We start from the raw sequence: 19,983 nt of genomic DNA, 5'->3' as shown, positions 1-19,983 counted from the left end.
GGCTCTCTGGTCTTTCTGCTCCGGCTCCCCAGGCCCCCTGAGGGGAGCGGGGAGCATGGACGCTCCCTCTCCCACGGACCTCACAGACTTACTTAGTGAAGACATGCAAGTGGCTGGGGTGAAAGTAATGGGTCAGAGACACGCCTACCCCCAATCCCGTCCTGCCCCATAGGCAACCTGGCGCTCTGCAGGTCCATGGGAGGCCCCCAGTCTTGAGGACGATGGAGAAAGAGCCTGTTTCAGCAACAGTCACACCCCCAGAAGGAAGGGCAATCTCAGGATACAGGTCCGAGTGTGGGAGAGGGCGGTGCTGTGGGGAGCGAAGTGACCTAAGCTGGCCTTTGAAGAGGTACCAGCTGTACCAGGGGACCCAGAGACTGAGGAAGGGGAACCCCCTCTGGGAGGCTCCTGCTGCCCTAGAGAAAAAATCTCACCCTCTGGTCTTTTTCCCCATCCTGAATAGCCTCCTGTGACCCCCTTAATGCCCTGCGCCTCCCTCCCAATCTCTCCTCTCTCTCCTCCCCCCTCCCCTCTCCCCCCTCTCCCCCCTCTCCCCCCTCTTCTCTCTCTCTTTCTCTCTCTCTCTCTCTCTCTCTCAGGAAACCACCCATGTCCCATTCTGACAAACAGGCCCACAACCTACAAATCCCTGGACTCTGAAAAGCCCCCAGGTTTCTGGGCAGACCTTACTCTTCTCCCTGACATGGGCTCTTTGCAGAAGCTGGGGCTTCCCTGGGGCCCTCCTCCTTTTCCTCCCTCCCAGCACCCTGTCCAGCAGGCTGCACAGAAGCGGGAACTACAGGAACTCAGACAAACCTCTCCTCCTGCCAGGGGGCTCCAGCTGGCTCTGCCTGGAGCCAAGAGCAGATTTGGAAGGAGAGGCAGAGGTCCAATCTGGGGCCCAGAAGGGATCCTGCTCAATGGCAGCCAGTGACACTCCCCAACCCTGGCCGGAGTGGGGACCTGCTCACTCTGGCCCCTCAGCCTGTCCTTCTCCCTGCGCACCTGGCCCTTTACTCTTTCTGGGCTGTTGCTGCCCTAGGCCTTGACCCAAGCCCAGACTGTATACAGAGCTCAGAAGTCAGCTTACAGGGAGGGGAGACATGTCAGGAGGGGGTTCAGGAAGCGAAGGGGAAAGAGGAAGGAGGCCAGGGAGAAGGGGCTTGTGCAGGGCAAACAGACAGGGAAGGGGAGGCCATCTCTGTCCAGGAGTGGCAACCACTCACACCCTGATGTGCTTGTGGCATATGGTGACACCAGCCCTGGTGTCCTCTGGCCAAACTCCCTGCAGCCTGGACCCCAGGATTCTGTCTTGGGGACTGACTGAGTGCGTAGAATGAGTTCATCTACTAGGAGAATCATATATTATCTCATCACTTCTCTGAGACTCCATTTCTTCATCTTTAAAATCAGGATCTTGGTGCAGTGCCCCACACGCAGTAAGTGCTCCAGAGGGGATGGGTCACTCTGCATCAGATAGGCACTAAGGAAAGAGGGGCAGACACAGACACAGCAACCCCAGCACCTTTCGAAGGCCAACAAGGCAGGGACCTCAGTGACTGCTCCAGGGTCAGACCGGCACACCGGCCCTCTGATCCCCATGAAAGGAGGGGGCTAGGTGTGCAAAGGAGCTAGGGAATAGGGCCCAGGACATTTCTGCAGGGCCTTGGGGGACTCCTGCCTGTAGAAAGCTCTGTGGGAAAGGAAGGCATGTGGGCCAAGGCCCAATATACTGGGGGACCGTGAGGGGGCAGAGGGTCCTGGGTTCAAATCCCACCTGCATCATCAACTGCCCAGCTCACCTGACTCCACCCGTGTACTTCAGGGATGCTCTGTGCAGCAGCCAGGGGAATGGAGAGCAGGCCCAAGGGGCCAAAGGAGATGGGGCAGTGATGGGGGGATTGCAGAGTAACCCAAGGGCACAGGGAGGGCACTGACCTTCATCCACTGCCGGCTGCCCACACCTGCATTTCCCCACAGCGGAGACAACAGGCTGACCGGCTGGGCGGGGTCAGCCTGGTTGTGTGGCCTGGAACAGGTGCTGGCCCATCTTCACTGAGCCTCCCTGACCTCACCTGTGCCCACCTCAGGAGTGTTACCTGGGCTGAATAAGAAGCAGCCTGCCTCTTGTCCCCATGGGCTTCCTGGCCCGTGCCTTGCCTGGCCTGGCTTGGCCTGACAACATGGCATCCACAGGGTTCTGAGGTCAAGTCAGCCCTAGCGCGGGCGGAATGGGCTGCGGGGCTGAGGGCGGGGCGGGGCACAGCTTCCAGAGGCAGCCTGTCCTCCAGGGCACTCTTGCCTCTGGCCTCCCCCTCCAGGCTTCTGCACAACCCAGCAGCCCAGCGCCCTCCCCTCCTCAGTGCTCCTGCCTCTCCCCAGGCCTTTCCTGCCTGCCCCCACAAATCACCTGTGCCCCCAGCAGCAAATCCAGGCTCATCCGTGTTGCTGGCTTCTGGTCCCACAGCCTGGCCCACAGGGACTCGCAGATACTGGTCCTTGTCCATTGAATTAGGTGCACAAGCAAGATCTCCAGCTCCCTTTCCAGGCCTCAGAGTTCTGTGAAGGTGTACACCTGACTTGTGCAATTGGAATGCATTTTATGGGCGGCCCCCGACACTAGAGGTGTCCCGGCCAAGTGCTTGGGGAGGACAGGAGTTGCAAACGGGGCAGGAGGGGCACAGATGTTCTGCAGACGGTTCCAGAGTAGGGTCAGGGCCACCTGACACACAGCATGATGGGACGAGACGCCAAACCCGGTCTGTACCGAGTCATAGAGGAGGCGAAGAGTTGGCCAAAGGGACAGGGCATTCGTGGCAAAGGGGGCAGTGTACGCGGGTCGGCAGGGACTCTGCCAGGCCCCACAGAGACATTCAGTATGACTGCGGATGCAAGAGCCGCGCCCCCAGTTCCCCCCAGCCCAGAAGCCCCCACAGCGCGAAAGGCTCTTAACCCAGTTTCACAGACGAGGCTCAAAGGGGCGAGGGGTGCGCCGGGCTGCGGCGCTCGCGGACCAGTCCTTCACTGCAGCCGCCCGTTTCCCTAGCAGCGCAGGCAGCACGCGGGCCCGGCTCTCGCGCGTCCACGCCAGCGCGTGGCGGGAACCCCACTCGAAAGGCAAGGCGGGGACGGCCCAGCCGAGCGGCGTCGGGGACCACGGCCAAGGCCGGTCGACTACAGAGCAGCTCGGGCCGCCGGGGCCGGGGCTCCCCTCTCAACACCCCGACCCTCCCGCCACCCCCGAGCGACCGTGGGGACCGAGCGCGGGCGGGGCGGGCTGCTGGGCCGAGCGCGGGGCGGGGCGGGGCGAGTGGGGCGGGCCCGGCGCCTCCCGGCGCGAGGAAGTCCCGGCGCGGCTTTGGGGAAGTGCGGCCGACGCGCCTGCGCACTGCCCACGCCCCCCCACCGACGGCCTGGCGGGACCTCGGAGCGCGCGGGCCGGCGGCGGCGCGAGCGGCTCGGGAGCGCGGCTGGTGAGTCCGCGCGCGCGCGCGGCGCGGGGACGGCGGCCCTGCCCGTCCCTGCCCGGGCCCGGGGACCGTGCGGGGCGGGAGCCGTGGGAGCCGGCGCGCGGGCCTCGAACCCCACGGGCTCGCGCCGCCAGGTCCACGTGGACCCTGGGCCGCAGTGGAACTGCAGCCCGGCCCCCGCGCGTGGGGGAGGGGGCGCTAGGGCCGGGTTCCCCTTTTTCTGGAGCTCAAAGCCCGGGGAAGTGATTGCTCAAAGGTGGGGGCCGGAAGAACCCAGGTTTCCGCGTCTTCCTCCCCCCATCAGCCTGGTGAGGAGGGGCCGGGGCGGGACACCCTGTCCGCCCCCGCCCCCACCTCGCCGGATCTGGCCGCCACTCAGCCCTGCGAGCCGCAGGGGAGGTGATGCGACCCCGGCCCCAGCCGATCGGGGTCTCCTGGCGCTAGCCTCCCTCCTGCCGTCTGACTTGAGTCCCTACTGCTGCAGTGCACACCCCTTCGGCAGACAGGGTGCGGCCCACACCCAACCTGGCCCCTCCTGCCCCCACCCTGCCTTTGGGTCGCTGGTGAGTAGGGCGCCTTGAGGTAGGGGTGGGGGCATCAGAGGCTGGAGGAGGACACAGGCTCCCAGACTGGACCCTAAGAGCAGAGAGAGGAGCGCAGTGGGTGGGTCACCATCACTGTTTTAGAGGTGGGCTATGGTTTGCCCAAGCCAGATGGGGAGGGTGGCATATGGGAAAGGCCCTGGGCAGGAGTAGAACTGGGAATGGAGCCCCTCTCAACCCCCCCTCTCAAAGGTTGTGACATTTTTTTCTGGGATTGTCACATTTTCTTATTCTTTTTTTGGACTGGGCAGGCTCTGGGACGTTCTTTTTCCTTCTGTGGAGCAAAGCAGCAGCCACTCCCCAAGGGAGCCTCTATCCCCAGAGACCAGACGTGCCGCCTGTCCCGCCTCTCTCATCCCAGACTTGGGGGCCAAAGCCTGGGGGACTGGGGAAGGGGGATCCCCAATACCAGGATGATGAGCAGGGGAACCCTAGTTGAGACTCTGTATCCCCTAGCAGAGAAGGGGAGTAGCCTGGGGACATAGGTGGTCCCAGTTGACCAGAGAAGAGTACAGGAAGCCAGGTCCAGGGATGGTGACCAGGTCCAGGGATGGGGGCCAGGTCCAGGATGGTGACCAGGTACAGGGATGGTGGCCAGGTCCAGGGATGGATGGTGGCCAGGTCCAGGGATGGATGGTGGCCAGGTCCAGGGATGGATGGTGGCCAGGTCCAGGGATGGTGACCAGGTCTAGGGATGGGGGCCAGGTCCAGGATGGTGACCAGGTACAGGGATGGTGGCCAGGTCCAGGGATGGATGGTGGCCAGGTCCAGGGATGGTGACCAGGTCCAGGGCCTGCAACTGGGAAAGAAGGGGCTGGCCCCCTCCTCTGCAGCAAACGAAGGCCCTGCACCCCGGCCCTGCACCCCTGGACACATCCCCTCCTCTAGTTCAGAGCTGGGGCGGAGATGGTAGCCCAGGAGGGACAGTGTCCAGGGTTGGGGAGGACCCTGGGTGGGGACAGAGAGGAGGAAGAACTGCCGCCTGGGGAAGTCACAGCCCGGTCTGGTACAGCTACCAAACCTCAGGTTGCCACACCCCTTCCTTTCCCTAGAAACTCGACCCCTAAAAGGAAGCCCAGCTGCAGGGCTGCTTTCTGTCTCCTCATGTACTTGCTAGGAGCCCATGGGACCCACAGTTTCAGAGAAAGGTGGGCAGGTGGTAAGGGGCTGAGGTCCCCTGCACCTGCTTCAGACTTGGGCCGGGGCAGTGGGTACCCTGAGTGCAGAACTCCAGCATTGTCTCCTCTGAGCTCCATTTACACCCCTTCCCACAACCAGACAGAAACAAGCACTCAAAGGCCACAGGCTAGGGGAGGCATGTCAAGGAGGGTGACAATTGAGACAATAAAGTCGAACCAAGTTGTGAGCCTCCTGGCCAGGGAGGAGAGCAGCCGATGAGGAGGGTAGCGGGTGTGCACGGAAGCCCAGAGGGCCCTACTCTGGGCAGAGATGGGCTCGGGTGTTCACAACCGCCTCCAGGGCATATTGGCACCCTGTGTTTGGGATTCGAATATGTTTGGGATTCGAAATGGTGTCTCGGGTAGCAGAAGGGCAACTCACAGCCTTGGCGTTCCTGGCGCACCTCCCCTGCAGACGGTGCAGCCAAACACCAGGAAGGACTCACACCACACCACACCCCACCTATCAGCAACTCCGGGGCTTTGACTGGGGAGCAGGGTTCCCCCGCCCACTGCCACCCCCACTTCCCTGGCTGGCATGCCCTGCGGTAGGGCCTTGGTTCCACAGCGGTTTCACAGCCTAGAGGTAGAGTGGGCAGGAACAGAGGGAAGTCTTGGGTGGGAGGCAGCAGGACTAAAGAACCATGTTTGTGGGGGCACGTGCCTCCTCACCAGGGCCCTGCACCCCTTCCCACACCCTCAGGCGGTCCGGCCGTGAGTCCCACTTAAATCCTTAATGCAACAAGGCTAGCCTGCCGCCCCTGGCTGAGACCTCCGGGGCCTATGAACAGACCTGGACTCATGGGGGAGAGCTATTCTGCCTACTCCCCACCCGACACCCTAGAAGCGAGTCTGGCCACCACCCTCATGTATCAGTCGGTAGCCCCAGACTCTCGGGGCCCCTTTGGGAGGGGCTGGGAGTCGGAAGCCAAGAAAGAGGAACCCAGGCTTCCGGCTTCCCAGGGACTGAGCGGATGGGGTGTCCTGGAACCTCTTATAGGGGCCTCATCTGGGGTCCAGCCTGGGAGGAGGGGCCACAAGCTGCCGCAGTCCCCTCCTCCATGACTCTGGGCCCCCTCCCAGCCCTGCTGTAAAGCTTAGAGTAGGGGTAGGAGCGGTCAGCAGAGCCGGGTCCAGAGGTAGGAGCAGGCCCCGCTAGGGAGACACCCTCTCAGGACCCCTCCTAAGGGACAGGCCGGGGCTGGGGTTTCTGGTTCTCAGTCAGAACCTTGGCACCTCTCCCCAGACCCCCAGGCTGTGGTGAGGGTCTGAGAGCTGGCACCACGGAGCCTGGGCAACCTCCTCCGCCCACCCATGCCCACCCCGCATGAGGCTGAGAAGCAGGTATGCCACCTCCCCTCTGCCTCCGCTCCCCTGGGGGAGATGGGGTGGGGCAAGCTGAGGGGCCACAAGGAGTTGGGAGACCCCTGAACACCTGGGAGGCCAGAAGGGTCATGTCCCTGGGAGCAGGGGCCATGCATGGGAGGGTAGGCAAAAGGTGGGTTCTGACCTGGAGGCTGAGGTAGCCCCATCTCACCGCAGAACACAGGGCCAGAGGAGGCAGACCGGCCCCCTTCAATGTCCAATCATGATGCAGCACCTCCAGCGGCCCCCAGCCGCAACCCTTGCTGCCTGTGCTGGTGCTGCTGCTGTAGCTGCTCCTGGTGAGTGGGGCCTGGGGTGCCCAGCTGGGGAGGGGGCCAGGGGTATGGGGCCAAGGAGACCCAAGAGGGGTCCTAGTGGCTTCTGAGGCATCCTCTGCAGGCAGGATGCCTCTGCCACCTTGCAGCCAGCCCTGTCCTGTCCAGGGTCTTTGGGGCCCTAGTGATGAGTGGCAGGTGCCTTGGCCTCTGGGGGGGTCAGGGGGCTCGTGTATGGTTCTTGTACCTGTCTTGCCAGGGGTGCATCCAGCTGCTGTGTACACGCATGCACCCGTTCACATAGCATGTGCTTATCAATACTGCTGTGAGCCAGGCCAGGCTGGGCTCTGGGTGCCTGCAGTGGAGTAAGACGGGCACAGGCCAGGTGTGGTGGCTCACGCCTATAATCCCAACACTTTGGGAAGCTGAGGTGGGCAGGAGTTCAAGACCAGTCTGGCCAACATGGCAAAACCCCATCTCTACTAAAAATACAAAATTAGTCAGGCATGGTGGCAGGCATCTGTAATCCCAGCTACTCGGGAGGCAGGAGAATTGCTTGAACCTGGGAAGCGGAGGTTGTGGTGAGCCGAGATTGTGCTATTTTACTCCTGCCTGGGAAACAAGAGCGAAACTCTGTCTCAAGAAAAGAAAGACAGGCACAGAACCCCCCAGACTGTGTGGGGTGGAGGGACTTTCGAGGAGAGACCCAAAGAGGGAACCACTGGCCCTGGGGTGATGGCCAGGAGCTTCCCAGACAGCGTGCGCAGGGGGAAAAGAGCATGGGCTTAGAGAGGTGGTCTCTGGGCATCCCTGTGGGGGTGGGAGTGGGGCTCTCAAGTGGTAACAGATTTTCTAGGAGGGTAGAGGAGCTGGTGGATGTTTTCCTGCCTTGCCGAAGCCTGGCCCTACTCAGGCTTCAGGCCCTGGCTGAGGGGACAGTGCTTCAGCTGACCCATGAGCAATGGGGTGAGCAGGGGACAGTGAGGAGAGGGGGTGGGAGGAGTCCAGGGGCTTTGTCCAGAGGAGTCAGGACGTCTGGGTACATGACGTCTGCCAGCCATCCAGGTGCCCTGGAAAGAGGTCAGCTGGGTGTGGATTTGGGTCCAGCACTGACAGTGCTAGCAGCCAAGGCAGGAAAGAAGCTTCCCTTGAGAGCCAGGGATCAGGCTCCAGAACCTGACCGGTGTGGACACGCGGGTCTGGGACCCTCACGTGCGTCAGCCGACAAGACACTGCCAGCACGCCAGACCTGCAGTGGGAGGCCCCACTGGAGGGACAGGGATGGGAGTCAAGATCAGGCCTAGGAGCAGGGTCCTGCCCAGTGGGCCAGGGACGGGGAGGAGCACCAGGAGCCAAAGGGTCCCTCCTGGAAGGCCAGAAAGTCCCGGCCACTGGGGCAGAGCCTTTTGCCTGGGCACTGTGGCAGGAGCAGCAACCTGGACAGCATATTCCCTGGGGAACTGGGGAGGGACCAACAGGGAGGCCCCGTGTGCCAGGGCAGTGCTGCTTCCTCCCTGCCTCTAGGAACGAAGAGCGGCGGCGTGCGTGGCAGGCCTCCCGGGAGAACAAGCTGCAGCCCCTCCCTAGCTGTGAAGTGTGGTGAGTCCACCCGGCTGGTGTGTGCGCACTAGGGGGCCCAGGCCAGGAGACTCAGGCCTAACACAGCCCCAATGCTCACAGTGCCACGCCAAGTCCTGAGGAGGTGCAGAGCTGGGCGCAGTCCTTTGACAAGCTGATGCACAGCCCAGCGGGACGCGGCGTGTTCCGGGCGTTCCTGCGGACGGAGTACAGCGAGGAGAACATGCTCTTCTGGCTAGCCTGCGAGGAGCTGAAGGCCGAGGCCAACCAACATATGGTGGACGAGAAGGCGCGGCTCATCTATGAGGACTACGTGTCTATCCTGTCCCCCAGGGAGGTGCGCCGGCCACCGGAACGGGCAGGGCAGCCTGCTCCAGGCACTAGGTGGGGAAAGCACCTCCCAAGCCCCTGACCCCAGTGCCTTGTCCTGCAGGTGAGCCTGGACTCCCGAGTGCGGGAGGGTATCAACAAGAAGATGCAGGAGCCGTCCGCACACACATTCGACGACGCCCAGCTGCAGATATACACGCTTATGCACCGGGACTCCTACCCGCGCTTCCTCAGCTCTCCCACGTACCGTGCCCTGCTGCTGCAGGGACCCTCACAATCCTCCTCCGAGGCCTAGGCTGTCTGGCAGCACAGACCCCGCCGCCTCCCCTGGCAGACTCGGGGTTGCTGTCAGGGCACCTGCCTGCAGGCCCAGCCTGGCCAGCTGCAGTCCGCAGCCCTGGAGGCTGTCCTAGACCCAGTGGGGAGTGCTGTGTCTTCTGGCTCTGACCACCGTCCTGAGCGGGAACTCCAGGTGCAGGGCGGGTCAGAAGCCCCCTCATCGCCCACAGCTGGCTGGCATGGTGCTCCTGGCTGGGGACTCTTGTGTGGTGAGAGCAGGGGTCCCCCCCCCAGGAGGCATACTGGACCCATGAGCCTCGTTGGGGCCCCCTCCCCAGGCAGCTGATAGGCCCCAGACTAACCTTTGGTGGATATAGAACCTCCATGTTGTGTAGTTTTGTGACATAAAGAGACCTCCTACTTGAGCTGTCTGTACCCCAGAACCAAACCCAGAACCTCAGAGCCAGATGTAGAACCTCAGAATCTTGCACTCAAGGTGCCAGGACCCAATTTCTGTTTTATATGTTCATGAAGTTTAAACCTGGAAACATGTCCTTGATATGTGTTTTATCAAAAAAAAAGTTTGTTCATATTTATCTCTATCCCTAAGCCCCCCAAAATACGATGTTATTATTGAAGATATTTTTAAAGCAAAAGTCTCTCCTCATTTTTTTCCCAAGTTTGGGGAGAGACTGGAGAATGAGGGTTGGTCCCACACTCAGGGCTGGGGAGCAGTGTCCTTGTCCCAGGACAGGGGGCTCCAGTGCCCCCCAGAGGGGAGACAGCCTGTGTGCTTGCCCCTCCCACACCCTGGGCTCCACCAGACTCCTCCTCAGAACAGGGGCCCCAGTGGGTAGCTGTGCTTCACCCTGCCCAGGGCATGGGCTCCATGATCTTGGCCTCAGCCTCCTTAGTGGTGAAGTGGGGGTACAACAGCAGGACCCACAGCACCTCAGAGGCAGCAGGAGGGGCTGCCCAGGCCCAGCTGGACAGGGTCCCCAGACGAAGGCTGGCCGGGGCAGGAGGGGTGGCTTCGTGCCTGGCACAGTGTCATCTTCACCATCTCACAGGCCCACCTCTACATTTCTGGGAAGGTAAGTGATTTGAAGCTGACATTGGCTCAGGCCCCTGAGACCGTAACTCCCAGAAGAAGAGAGGCAGCAGCATGGGGACAAGTGTTCTAAAGTGCCAGGAGCAGACGCAGGCCCTGAGCAGCCCATGCCTGAGGCAGCGGGGAGGACACTGCTCCATACAGGACCACAGGCTGTCAGCAAACACACAAGGTGTGCTGCCCTCACACAGAGCCGCCCCGCACAGGACAGGCACACACACAAGGCCCCCTCCCTGCTGCCCTCACACAAAGCTGCCCCACACACGAGGCCCCTCCCCACTGCCCTCACACACACAGCCACCCCCCACAGGACAGGCACACACACGAGGCCCCTCCTCGCTGCCCTCACACACAGCCACCCCAGGTGATCTCCGAAGGTCAGCCAAGCTCCTCTCCTGGGGCTGACCCACCAGGGCCAAACCCAAGCACTGCCCAACCCCAGGGAGGGGCCTTGTCCACAGCAGCTGGAATGGGTCATATTTGGAGCATGGGGGGCCACCAGGAGTTACAGCTGAGGAGAACAAAATGGCGAAAGAAAACATTTAATAACTAGGGGGAAAGAGCAGAAAGGTGCAATCCAGGCAGGCAGGTTGAGTGCAGGACATGCCGCCTTCTGGGGTCTCCAGAGAAGCTGTGTCAACAGAGAACATGGGCGAGGGGGCAGCACGCAGCACATCCTCATGAGGGCTTAGCAGAACTGTGAGAAAGGGGTGAGGTCTCCAGTCCTGTGGCCACATGAGAGCTCCCAGAGTGGGAGGCTGCACAGGTGCACCTAAGGCTCGGGTCTCCACCCACCATGCCGGAGACTCCCAGTAGGCTGGCTGGGCAGGGCCATCCCCAGTTCACACCACCACAGAGGCTGACACACCCCACCACCAGAGAATAGGGCTGTGAGGGCAGCCTGGGCCTGCTCACCCACCTTCCAGCGGTTTCCACACTCGTTGCAGACAACAAAGGTGGTCATGGGCTCATCAGAGCTGCGGGTCTGCACCTGTGGGGAAATCTGGGTGAGTTCAGGGTCGCCTCCATGCTCTGTTGCAAAGGGTGTCCGCCAACATAGGTAGTGCTGGCCTCACAGGTGCTGAGCTCCTACAGGTGACTCCAGCCTTCCAGAGCTGAGCCTCCAGGGGAGGGAGACAGTGTCTACCAGGGCAGAGGCCCTTGTATGGGCCTGAAGCAGCTCAACTGGCTGGGGACCAGCAGGGCCCAGACTTGGCTAAGGGTCCCCATGGTGGGGGGAACTAGCAGGTGTCCCCAGTGGCCATGGCTGCCTTCCAGAAGGCAGAGCCTGTTCTGACTGGCCACTGGGAACAGGAGAGAGGCAGGCTCTGCAGACCCAGGCCCCACACAGTCTTTGAAGGAAAGGAAAGGATGTCCTGGAGACCCCTAAGGAGTCTCATCTGCCAGGCGCAGCAGCCACCTCGACACACTAGCCTCCGAACAGGGTCCCTGCCATCTCATGGGGTCCACACAGTCTCCCCAGCGCACCTTGGTGTCCACCTCCACACAAGGCAGCAGGTGGCACAGCCCTCCCGCCAGCATCAACACCTTCGGGCTGGGCCAGGCCAGGCTAGGCCCTCCAACTTGAGTACCCAGAACCAGTGGGACCAACCACCCAAGATGCTGCCTCCTGGGACCTAGGGGTCCTGGGTAGAGGGGAGTGGTCCCTGAAGGTGACCGTCACGCCTTAGTCCAGTCAGGAACTGAGAGGCTCGGGAAACTGCAGCAGAGGCAGGAGAGGCATGGGCCCCAGGGAGGGGTGCTGGATGCCCTAAAGACACCTGAGGGGCAGGGGGAGGCACTGCAGCCGTTCACCTGCGTGTAGGTGCAGTTCTTCTTCCGGCACTTGCCACATGTGAATAGGTCCGTCTGCGTGCCACCAGTGCGGGCCATCTGGTGCTCTCGGATGGCCTCCTTGGTCATGGCCTTACGGATCTCCTTCAGCTCGTCACTGGCCATCTCCTGGAGCACAGGGCCAGTGGCTTAGCCCATAGCTCCTAGCGAGCAGCCCTCCAGCACCTCCAACAGGGGCTCACCTCTGAGGTCATCACGGCGATCTGCTGGGGCGTGATGGCCCCACACAGCACGTTCCGCCGCAGGTCAGGATTCTTAGCATCCTTCAAGTTGGAGATACGGCTCCGCACACGGTTCTTATACTTCATGTCTGTGTTCCCCACATCCCGGAAGATGCGTGCAAGTGCTTAAGGACCCATCTGAGGACAACATCACTGCCCTCCACCTACCACTTGCCCAGTGGGAGGCCATGTTGGGGCGGGGGCTGGAGAAGTTCTGCCCAGCCACTACCTGGTGGAAAGGTGAAGGGCTGCAGGACCGAGCCTGCCCCAGGACCACTCCTGGCTGAGACCCAGCTTTAGGTTACAGTCCCAGGGGACTGAGGTCCCACCAGCAGGCACTAATTCAGATCCTCTGAGGTCCAGGGGGCCCTCCTGGGTTGAGACAGCTTGACCGCCCAGGCAGGTGACCACCCAGGAGGGGACCCCTGGACAACTGGGCAGTGGCATCCAGCAACCACCAGAGGGCGCCAGGCCGGGCAGCCTCATGACTCCGCCAGAAACCTGGGCCCACAGCCCCTGCACAAAGGATATATTCCTCGATCTGAGCCGACAGACGCTTGCAGTCCGCACCGATGGCCACATGGTCATCTGCAAGAGGGAGCCCTGACTAGCAGCCCCCACTGGTTCCTCCACCTGCCACCCCTTCTGCCTGCACGAGACCCTGGCAGCTCAGAGGGGACACCCATGTCCCTGGGAGAGGCCTGTGATCCAGGCACAGGCCCCAGGCCCCTGCCAAGGACACAGCAATGGCTGGGGGAGGAGGGTGGTCCCTCCAGAAGCAGGCCTCCTGGGGCAGGCAGGGGGCCTGGGCCACCCCGTGAATCCAAGCAGGTGTCAGGAGCCAGGCCCTGCCGCACTCACGGTCCGTCTGCAGGGCAATGGCCAGCATCTCACGGCACTTGTTGCGCACAGCATCACAGGTGACGGGCACTGGGGGAAACGTGGTGATCCTCGGAGTGGACGGTGTCCTGGGCAGCTCCGGCCTCTTTCGGCTGCAGAGATCGAAGGCCCGCTGGACTCAGAGGCAGGGCTGCAGGCACCCCAGCAAGACACTGGTCCCAGAAGCAGCAGGTGCCACAGCATAATTCCCCTCCAAACCCTGCTTGCTCCAGTCTGCCAGAGTCCAACATTGGCCTGCAGCCCTGCCTATCTTGAGTGTCTAAATGTCCATGGGGTGTGCCCAGCTGTCAGGAGGGAGTGGGCCTAGAGGTCCCCAGTGGGTTAGGGTGTATTCCCCAGAACCAGCAGTCAGTGTCTGGGCAGCATCACCAGCAGATTAGAATGAACCTGACAGTTCCTGCCACATCTGGGGTGCCCACCCCCTGGGACACAACACAAACACCTTTGCTAAGGGCAGCTGCGGCTGCTGCCTAGTCAGGGAGAGGCAGAGACCCACAGCTGCCTAGGGGAGAAGACAGGCAGGGCCACCCAAGGCCAGGCTCTGCTATCACAGATGACCCCACTGGCACGTGCAGAATGGAATCAGGGAGCCCCACAGGGCTTGTCCACAACATGGGCTGCCCAGTGTCCAGGCTGCATCCACCCAGCACACCCCTCATCCCCTCACAAACGGCAGAAGCAGGCAGCTTCCTGGAGGAAAATCAACTCGCAAAGATGTGTCCATGAGCTCGCGGTGGCAGAGCTACACCCAGCATCCAGCCACTGCAACCCAGTGTGGTCATGGGCAAAGCCATCTCTCAGCCACAGCCTGTCACCATAAGCACCCCAGTTCCCAGCTACAGGCCACAGAGCCCTGATCACCCCCCACTGGCAGCAGTGGCCACACATGCACATGCAGGGCAGGAGTGGGGGCTGGGCACCCTGCCTTTGGTTCTGGGCAGAATTTTGCAGGAAGGAGGGGCCCTCATTGAGTGAGGCTGAGGGGGAAGCCAGAGTGGTTCAGCGAGAACCAGAACCAGCAATGGGTCTTGGGGAAAAAGGGCAGGGGGCTCCCACAGGCCAACTCAGGGTATACAGCAGCTCTTGGTGGAGGAAGAGACCAGGGTGGCTGGCTGACAGCCAGGTGTACACAGCTTGTGTCTCAGGTGGTCACTGCAGGCGGGACACACCAGGAGGCCAGTCAAATCTGTGTGCGGACTCAAAGCGGTGCCTAGGCACACGGAGATCAGCACACTTTCTCTGGTGAGGAAACAGGCTGAGAAGCAGGAGTGTGTGCACCTGCCTTCCAGGTGTGCTACCTGGGATCCTGGGCCTCTGAGGCATCCCTTGAAGATGTGGGCAGAGGGGTGCTCCTCCCCCGCTCCCTGGCTTTGGCATCTGAAGCATCTGCAGTTGCAGGAAAGATGGGGGATGGGCTGATGAGGGGAAGGCAGAAGGAGGGGCGCAGACCACCAACACTGCCCCGCCCCAGCTGCCCACCCAGCCAGAGGAGCCAGGGACCAGGGAGCAGGTCCTCTGTGAGCAGGTCCTCATCCTTCCTGGCAACCCATCAGTCTCTGCAGTCCCAAGGCTGCCTCCCCAGGACCCTTTCCCACACAAGCACTCATGCACAAAAGCCACCTCTGAGCCCTCTCTGGGGTTTAACCTCCTGCCCATCCTGACCAGGGAGACCAAGCATGTCCCCAACAAGGCTGTTCCTGAAAGCCCAAAGCAAGGCCCAAGGGCTGGGAACCAGGATACACTTGTGCCACGCACAGCCTAGGGGCCACAGAGGGCTGGCAAGAGGCTGTTTCACAAGGGTGTGGAGCTAGCAGAGGCTGCCTCCATTCCAGACAGGGGCATCTTTGCAACCCCGGTCACCGCACTGTCTACAGGAAGAGGCAGCCTTCAGTCCAGCCCAGCCCTTCCCTGGCTGTGGGCTGCCTCTCTGTTCCCTCTGAGCAGCTGAGGTGGCCCCACCTTCTCCTTCCTGCTTCCCCTCTCCCCGAACTTCCCAGCCTCCTGGCCATGACCTTGACCTCCCTAGCTCACGGCAGTCTCTCTAGGGCTCCTGGCTACTCTCAGTGCTGTCAGTTCAAGTCAACCCTCTTCTCTCCTTGTTCTACCTGGAACCCAGCCCCAGCACACACCCCTGCCTCCTAGGCCACTCCACCCAGCCAATGCTGCCGGGCACTCACTGATCCACTACCAGCCTCAAGCTGGGTGCTTCCTGGTCCAGGCGTGCCACCACCCCACTCCCAGGTGACCTGGCTCAAGGTGGGTACTGCCAGCACCCTGCACTGTGCTGACCAGCAAGAGGCAGCACTTCCCGGGGCCCCTGCCCCAGCACTCAGTGGGCGCTGCCTGAGCCGCACCCAGGAGCTTCTTCCAGGACTTGATGAGGGACTTGGCCAGTGCAATGACCTCCTCGTCAGAGCTCTGCTTCCGAAGGGCATTGACGGACATCCCAACTCGAGTGGACTGCAAGGTAATTGTTCCGGGTCGGGTGGTGGCAGGGGCCCCTCTAAGGGTCAGCTCCTCCTGGCAGACCCTTGGTGGCTCCCACAGGACAGGAACCCAGGACCCACTAGGGAGGTAGATGCTGCTCCCATGGCAACTATCCCATTTGGAACCCAGGAGCCTCAGCCACAGAGGACAAGATGGGTTATCCTCAGGCTCCCCTCCCTGTCCCGCTGAGCCCAGAGAAAGGCAGAGACCCTCTCCTCAGGAACAGGCATTTGTGCCAACTAAGGCCTAGTGGGGAGGGTGGAGAAGCCCCGTCAGGTGTCCTCAGAACTATCCCCTGGGCCATCCCCAGGAGCTGTCCTGGACCTGAGGCAGGCAGGGACCTACCTGGAGCAGGTGCAGTGTGATAGGCATGGCCTTCAGCTCCCGCAGCAGGTCCATGGCTCCCTCCTGGAAGGAGAAGGAGGACCTTTATAAAGGACCTTAGATCTCAATGGACAATATCGCCTCCTTCAGGCTACTGGAGGGGACACAAGGCAGTGATAATTTGGAGATTTAACCTGGGGTCAAAAAGAAACCAAAATTCCTCTACCTGGAGACACCCAGGGCTCTTCCCACATGTTCTTGGGTAGCTGAGGTGCCCTTACTGCCCAGTCAAGAAGGGGAGGGTTCTGCAGCCCAAGAATTCCAGGTTGTGACCTACATCTGAGGCAACGACCACACCCACTTCATTGTAGCCACCTCAGGTCACTGGCCCAAACCAGAACAGAAATGCCAGCGCCCCCCCGGCAAACTGGGAGGCTTCAGGGCCATGGCCCCTCCCCAGCAGCCAGGGCCGCACCCAGGTGAAAGGGCAGCCCTAGGTTCATTCACTCCCCTGTGCATTCATGCCCTGATGCAGGACAGCCTCCCCCAAAGCACCCATCCCCCCACCGGCTGTGAGGCCAACCCAGGAACATAAGTGTCCCCAGCTGAGGCCAAATTCTCGGGGTGCCTCCACTTCAGGCACAGCCACAGCCAACACCTCCAAGGCCCACAGCCCCCCTCCTCATCTATCCTCCAGGCTTCTGAGTTGCCCCCAAGCTGGCCAGCACTCCTTGCCTGGACAGCTGCAATGCACCGTTCTCTCTGCCTGTCTCCCTACCCAAGATCTGCGTTTCCTCCGGGTCCTCACACATAGATGAGGCAGGCGTAAAACTGGTCAAATTTCCACACCAGGCACAGCTCCTCCGTGCTCCCCAAGGGTACCGAGCCACCACCAAGGCCTCTGCACCTGCAGCTGCACTGCCTGGGGTGGCTTCCCAGGACAGCACCCTCCCTGTCTCCCGCCCAGGCTTTATTTAAACAACACTTTCTCATCAAGGCCTCTCCTATTTAAAACTGCAACTGCGCCCTGCAATACTCCCATCTTCTCTAAAGCACATGCCTGTGTTTCCACATGTGTATCATTCTCTCTGCCCTAAGATGATCTATCAGATGTCCCACAACCCAGAGGCCATGGGAGGGGCTTGTCCCCCCCCCCACAGCCCCAGCAATCTGGGAGGCATCTCTCCTCATGCTGTAGCCCCTCATCAACCCTCCCAGGCAGGCCCTGCCCCTTGGGCTATAGAGTCCAAGCTTGAGGTGATCGCCAGAGCCAAGGGCACTGTTTGCTGAAAGCTCTGCACCAGCTTATGTGACTCTCAGTGGGCTCAGGATAAGGGACATAAAAACCACCAAGCCTGGCCCTCAAGTCCCCCAGGCGACCTCAGGCACTGGGACCCCCCAGGAGGCTCTGCTGGCCCTCTTCCCCCTCCTCATTCTCTCCTGGGGCTTCTACTCAAGCTGTTCTTCCATCAGAACCCCCAATGTCAGTTCTTCGAGCCCCACCCAGCCCTCCCCTGGCTCTGTGACCCATCCCTGCTTCTCCCACCTACAGTTTTTCTCTTTTGTGTTTTGTCTCCTTTAAGAGGGGAAATAACTCCATTCTCAGGTCATCTCTGGAAACAGCTATAGAAGGTTCACAGACCCCTACTTTGTGCTGAGCAGTTTCCCGGGGTGCATGTGAATGCAGTGATGGCAGTGCTGCACCCAGCAGAAATGAGTGGGAGCCCACCCCTTCCCAGTGCAGATCCCAGCCCAAAACCCTGGTCAACAGGAACCCACACTCAACCCTGCTCAGCCCAAAAAGCTCCCCCCAAAGACCACTACTGCAGTCACACAGCCCTGGTGTAGCTGCACAAATCACCCAAAGCCCATGACTCAGCCACCTTCACCGCCCTGGGCTGGCCCTGCTCTAGGAGCTCACAGTCTGGGTGGGAAAGCACAGGCCACATTTATTGAACCGGCCAGGAGCTCCACCTGACCTGTGACCAGACCCCTCCCCACCCCCAGGAGACAGGCACCATCCTCTAAAGATGCTTTTGTGCAAAGGTGCACAGGGCGCCAAGGTCATGACAGTGGAACTGGACCCCCACGGGCCTGGCCCCTTCAAAGGCCTCACACACAGCCTCCTCCAAAGTCCTGCCGTGGCAGCAAGACGACAGAGGCCCAGGCCGCAGTGAGCAGAGCTGGTCAGACACTCCCGGGGGAGGCTTGCCCGACCTTCTGGGTCTTATATAAGCACACCGGCTCTTTTCCGGGGGTATCCACATAACAACCCACAACCCAAGTTGCTGCGGGCTAAATCCTGGCTAAAGAAGGGAGAGAATTTATTAGAGAAACCTGGTTCTTGCGGGGTGGGGACAGACAGGGCCTGTGAAGGATGACGACCAGGGCCGGGAAGAGGTAGGGGAGGCACAAAAGCTCCAGAGGAAAAGGGGACCTCAGACTCCAGACTCTTGCCGGTGACAAACGCTACGGGAGAGGGCTGAGCTGGGGGCGGGGCTCGGCCCGTGAGGATGCCCAGGCCCGGACGGAGGAAGGCAAGGGGGCCCGGGAGGCCAGAACACCCCGGGGGCTCCGAGAGGCGGGGAGGGGCCGGGCTCGGGTCTGCAGTTAAGGGACAGGGAAGGGTGCAAGCCTGTCACTGCGGGCGGGGAGGTGGGGCTGAGTCCAGAGCAGGTGGCTCCCGGGACAAGGTCCAGGCCCAGGTGCGGCCTCTCCCGGGGATGCGGGAGTGAGGGAGTGAACGGCAGGGCGGGCCCGGGGCAGGGGTCTCGGCCACGGGTGGGGGTCTTCCCTGCGTCCCGGGAGTCTCTGCCGGGGAGGGGTCTTGTCCTGCCCCTCAGGTCGTCTTCCGGCCCTAACGGGGGTCGGCAGGCTCGACGGGGTCTCGGCGGGGCGGGGGTCCCGGGGTCCTGGCGGCCCGCGCCCCTCACCGCGCTCTTCTTGGTCACCATCTTGTCCAGCCTCCGGGCGATCCGCGCAATCTCCTCCTCCTTGCCCATCATCACCTCAGGAGCAGCGCCCCCCGCGGCCGCCGCGCCCACCTCCGCCGCCTGGCTGGGACCCCAGCCCCGGCCGTCGCCACCTCCCGCACCCGCCGCAGCCGACGCAGGCCCGCCGCGGGCGGCAGACCCCGGTTCAAACCCTCGCCCCGCGGCCGCGCGCGGCATCCTGGGACGCGTAGTCCACGCGCCCGCCCGCCCCGCTCCCCGCACCCGTGCTCGCCGCGTTCTGAACCACAACCCCCAGGCGCCATGCGGCGCGCACAGTCTCCTGGGAAGTGTAGTCCTGACGCGCTGCCGCCAGAGACTCGTGATCCCACAATGCCCCGCGAGGAAAGCGCCCTCAGCAAGTCCCTCCCGGAGCTCAGGCAGCCCCGAGCGGCTGGGGCCCAGTAGGTCCGGAGTCCGCCCCCTTCTCTCCTCCTGTCTCGGGTCTTGCTCTCCCCCGGCGTCCTTCGGTGGGTGGCTCAGGACCTACCGCCCTCAGACCTGCTCTTGGGCCCCGCTGAGCCCCGCGCACACCGGCCTTGACCTGGAAGGCCATCCCCAGCGTTCCAGGGCCGAGTGTGGGTCACTGGGCCTCTGCGGGGATGTCACCTCTCCAGGAGGTTTGGGGGGCCTGCAGGTATGAGTGCGCAGTAGCTGGACGTGGCGTCTGGAAGGGGCCAGTGCTGGGGTTCGCGAGGTGCCGGGGGCCCCTGCAGAGGGTGCGTGGGCAAGGCTCCTGCCTCCACAGTCAGCTACCCGGGAGCAGATGCTGGGCTCTGCACGTTGACTGCTCTGTGCCTCAGTCTCCCCACCTGTGAAACTGGAATGACGAGATTGTCAGCCTCACAGGGCTCTTGTCAAGGTGATGTAAGCTGCTTCTCATCACATGCCTGAGAACCGAGCGGGGGATGGAGCGTGACAATTAGTGTTCACTGCCATTGCTGTTGGAGGTCCCCACTTAGGACCACACTGCAGGCAGCCAGAGAGATGGGCCAGGCCTGGGGAGGGTTAGGACAAGG

The 19,983-nt window shown here is 62.0% G+C and overlaps 2 protein-coding genes across 11 annotated transcripts; one reads left to right on the top strand and one right to left on the bottom strand.

Moving 5' to 3' along the window:
- Positions 1–3,385: 3,385 nt before the first annotated feature.
- On the top strand, positions 3,386–9,733 carry RGS19 (regulator of G protein signaling 19). Of its 7 annotated transcripts, none has more exons than XM_035302987.3 (7): positions 3,386–3,473; positions 3,955–4,033; positions 6,497–6,594; positions 6,793–6,914; positions 8,415–8,489; positions 8,571–8,805; positions 8,902–9,733. In XM_035302987.3, the coding sequence occupies exons 3-7, from the start codon at positions 6,565–6,567 to the stop codon at positions 9,091–9,093; spliced, it is 654 nt and encodes a 217-aa protein (XP_035158878.1). In that variant the 5' UTR covers positions 3,386–3,473; positions 3,955–4,033; positions 6,497–6,564; the 3' UTR covers positions 9,094–9,733. The 7 variants fall into 7 exon arrangements, with proteins under 7 accessions (XP_035158878.1, XP_078228323.1, XP_008994548.1 ...); XM_078372197.1 differs by having other exon boundaries at positions 4,324–6,594; XM_008996300.5 differs by lacking the exon at positions 3,955–4,033.
- TCEA2 (transcription elongation factor A2) lies at positions 9,630–19,093 on the bottom strand. Of its 4 annotated transcripts, none has more exons than XM_078372193.1 (11): positions 18,908–19,093; positions 16,201–16,313; positions 15,996–16,058; positions 15,518–15,623; positions 14,462–14,549; positions 13,125–13,255; positions 12,795–12,851; positions 12,225–12,379; positions 12,004–12,150; positions 11,108–11,179; positions 9,630–10,699 (listed from the first exon to the last, which is right to left on the bottom strand). In XM_078372193.1, the coding sequence occupies exons 3-11, from the start codon at positions 16,047–16,049 to the stop codon at positions 10,694–10,696; spliced, it is 816 nt and encodes a 271-aa protein (XP_078228319.1). In that variant the 5' UTR covers positions 16,050–16,058; positions 16,201–16,313; positions 18,908–19,093; the 3' UTR covers positions 9,630–10,693. The 4 variants fall into 4 exon arrangements, with proteins under 4 accessions (XP_078228319.1, XP_078228317.1, XP_078228318.1 ...); XM_078372192.1 differs by lacking the exon at positions 9,630–10,699 and adding an exon at positions 10,715–10,885; XM_078372191.1 differs by lacking the exon at positions 16,201–16,313.
- Positions 19,094–19,983: the final 890 nt, after the last annotated feature.

The sequence above is a fragment of the Callithrix jacchus genome, chromosome 5, assembly GCF_049354715.1.
Source record: "Callithrix jacchus isolate 240 chromosome 5, calJac240_pri, whole genome shotgun sequence".
In the NCBI taxonomy this organism is placed as follows: Eukaryota; Metazoa; Chordata; class Mammalia; order Primates; family Cebidae; genus Callithrix; species Callithrix jacchus.
Note: the sequence above shows the minus strand (reverse complement) of the source record. Positions and strands in the feature narration are given on the sequence as shown.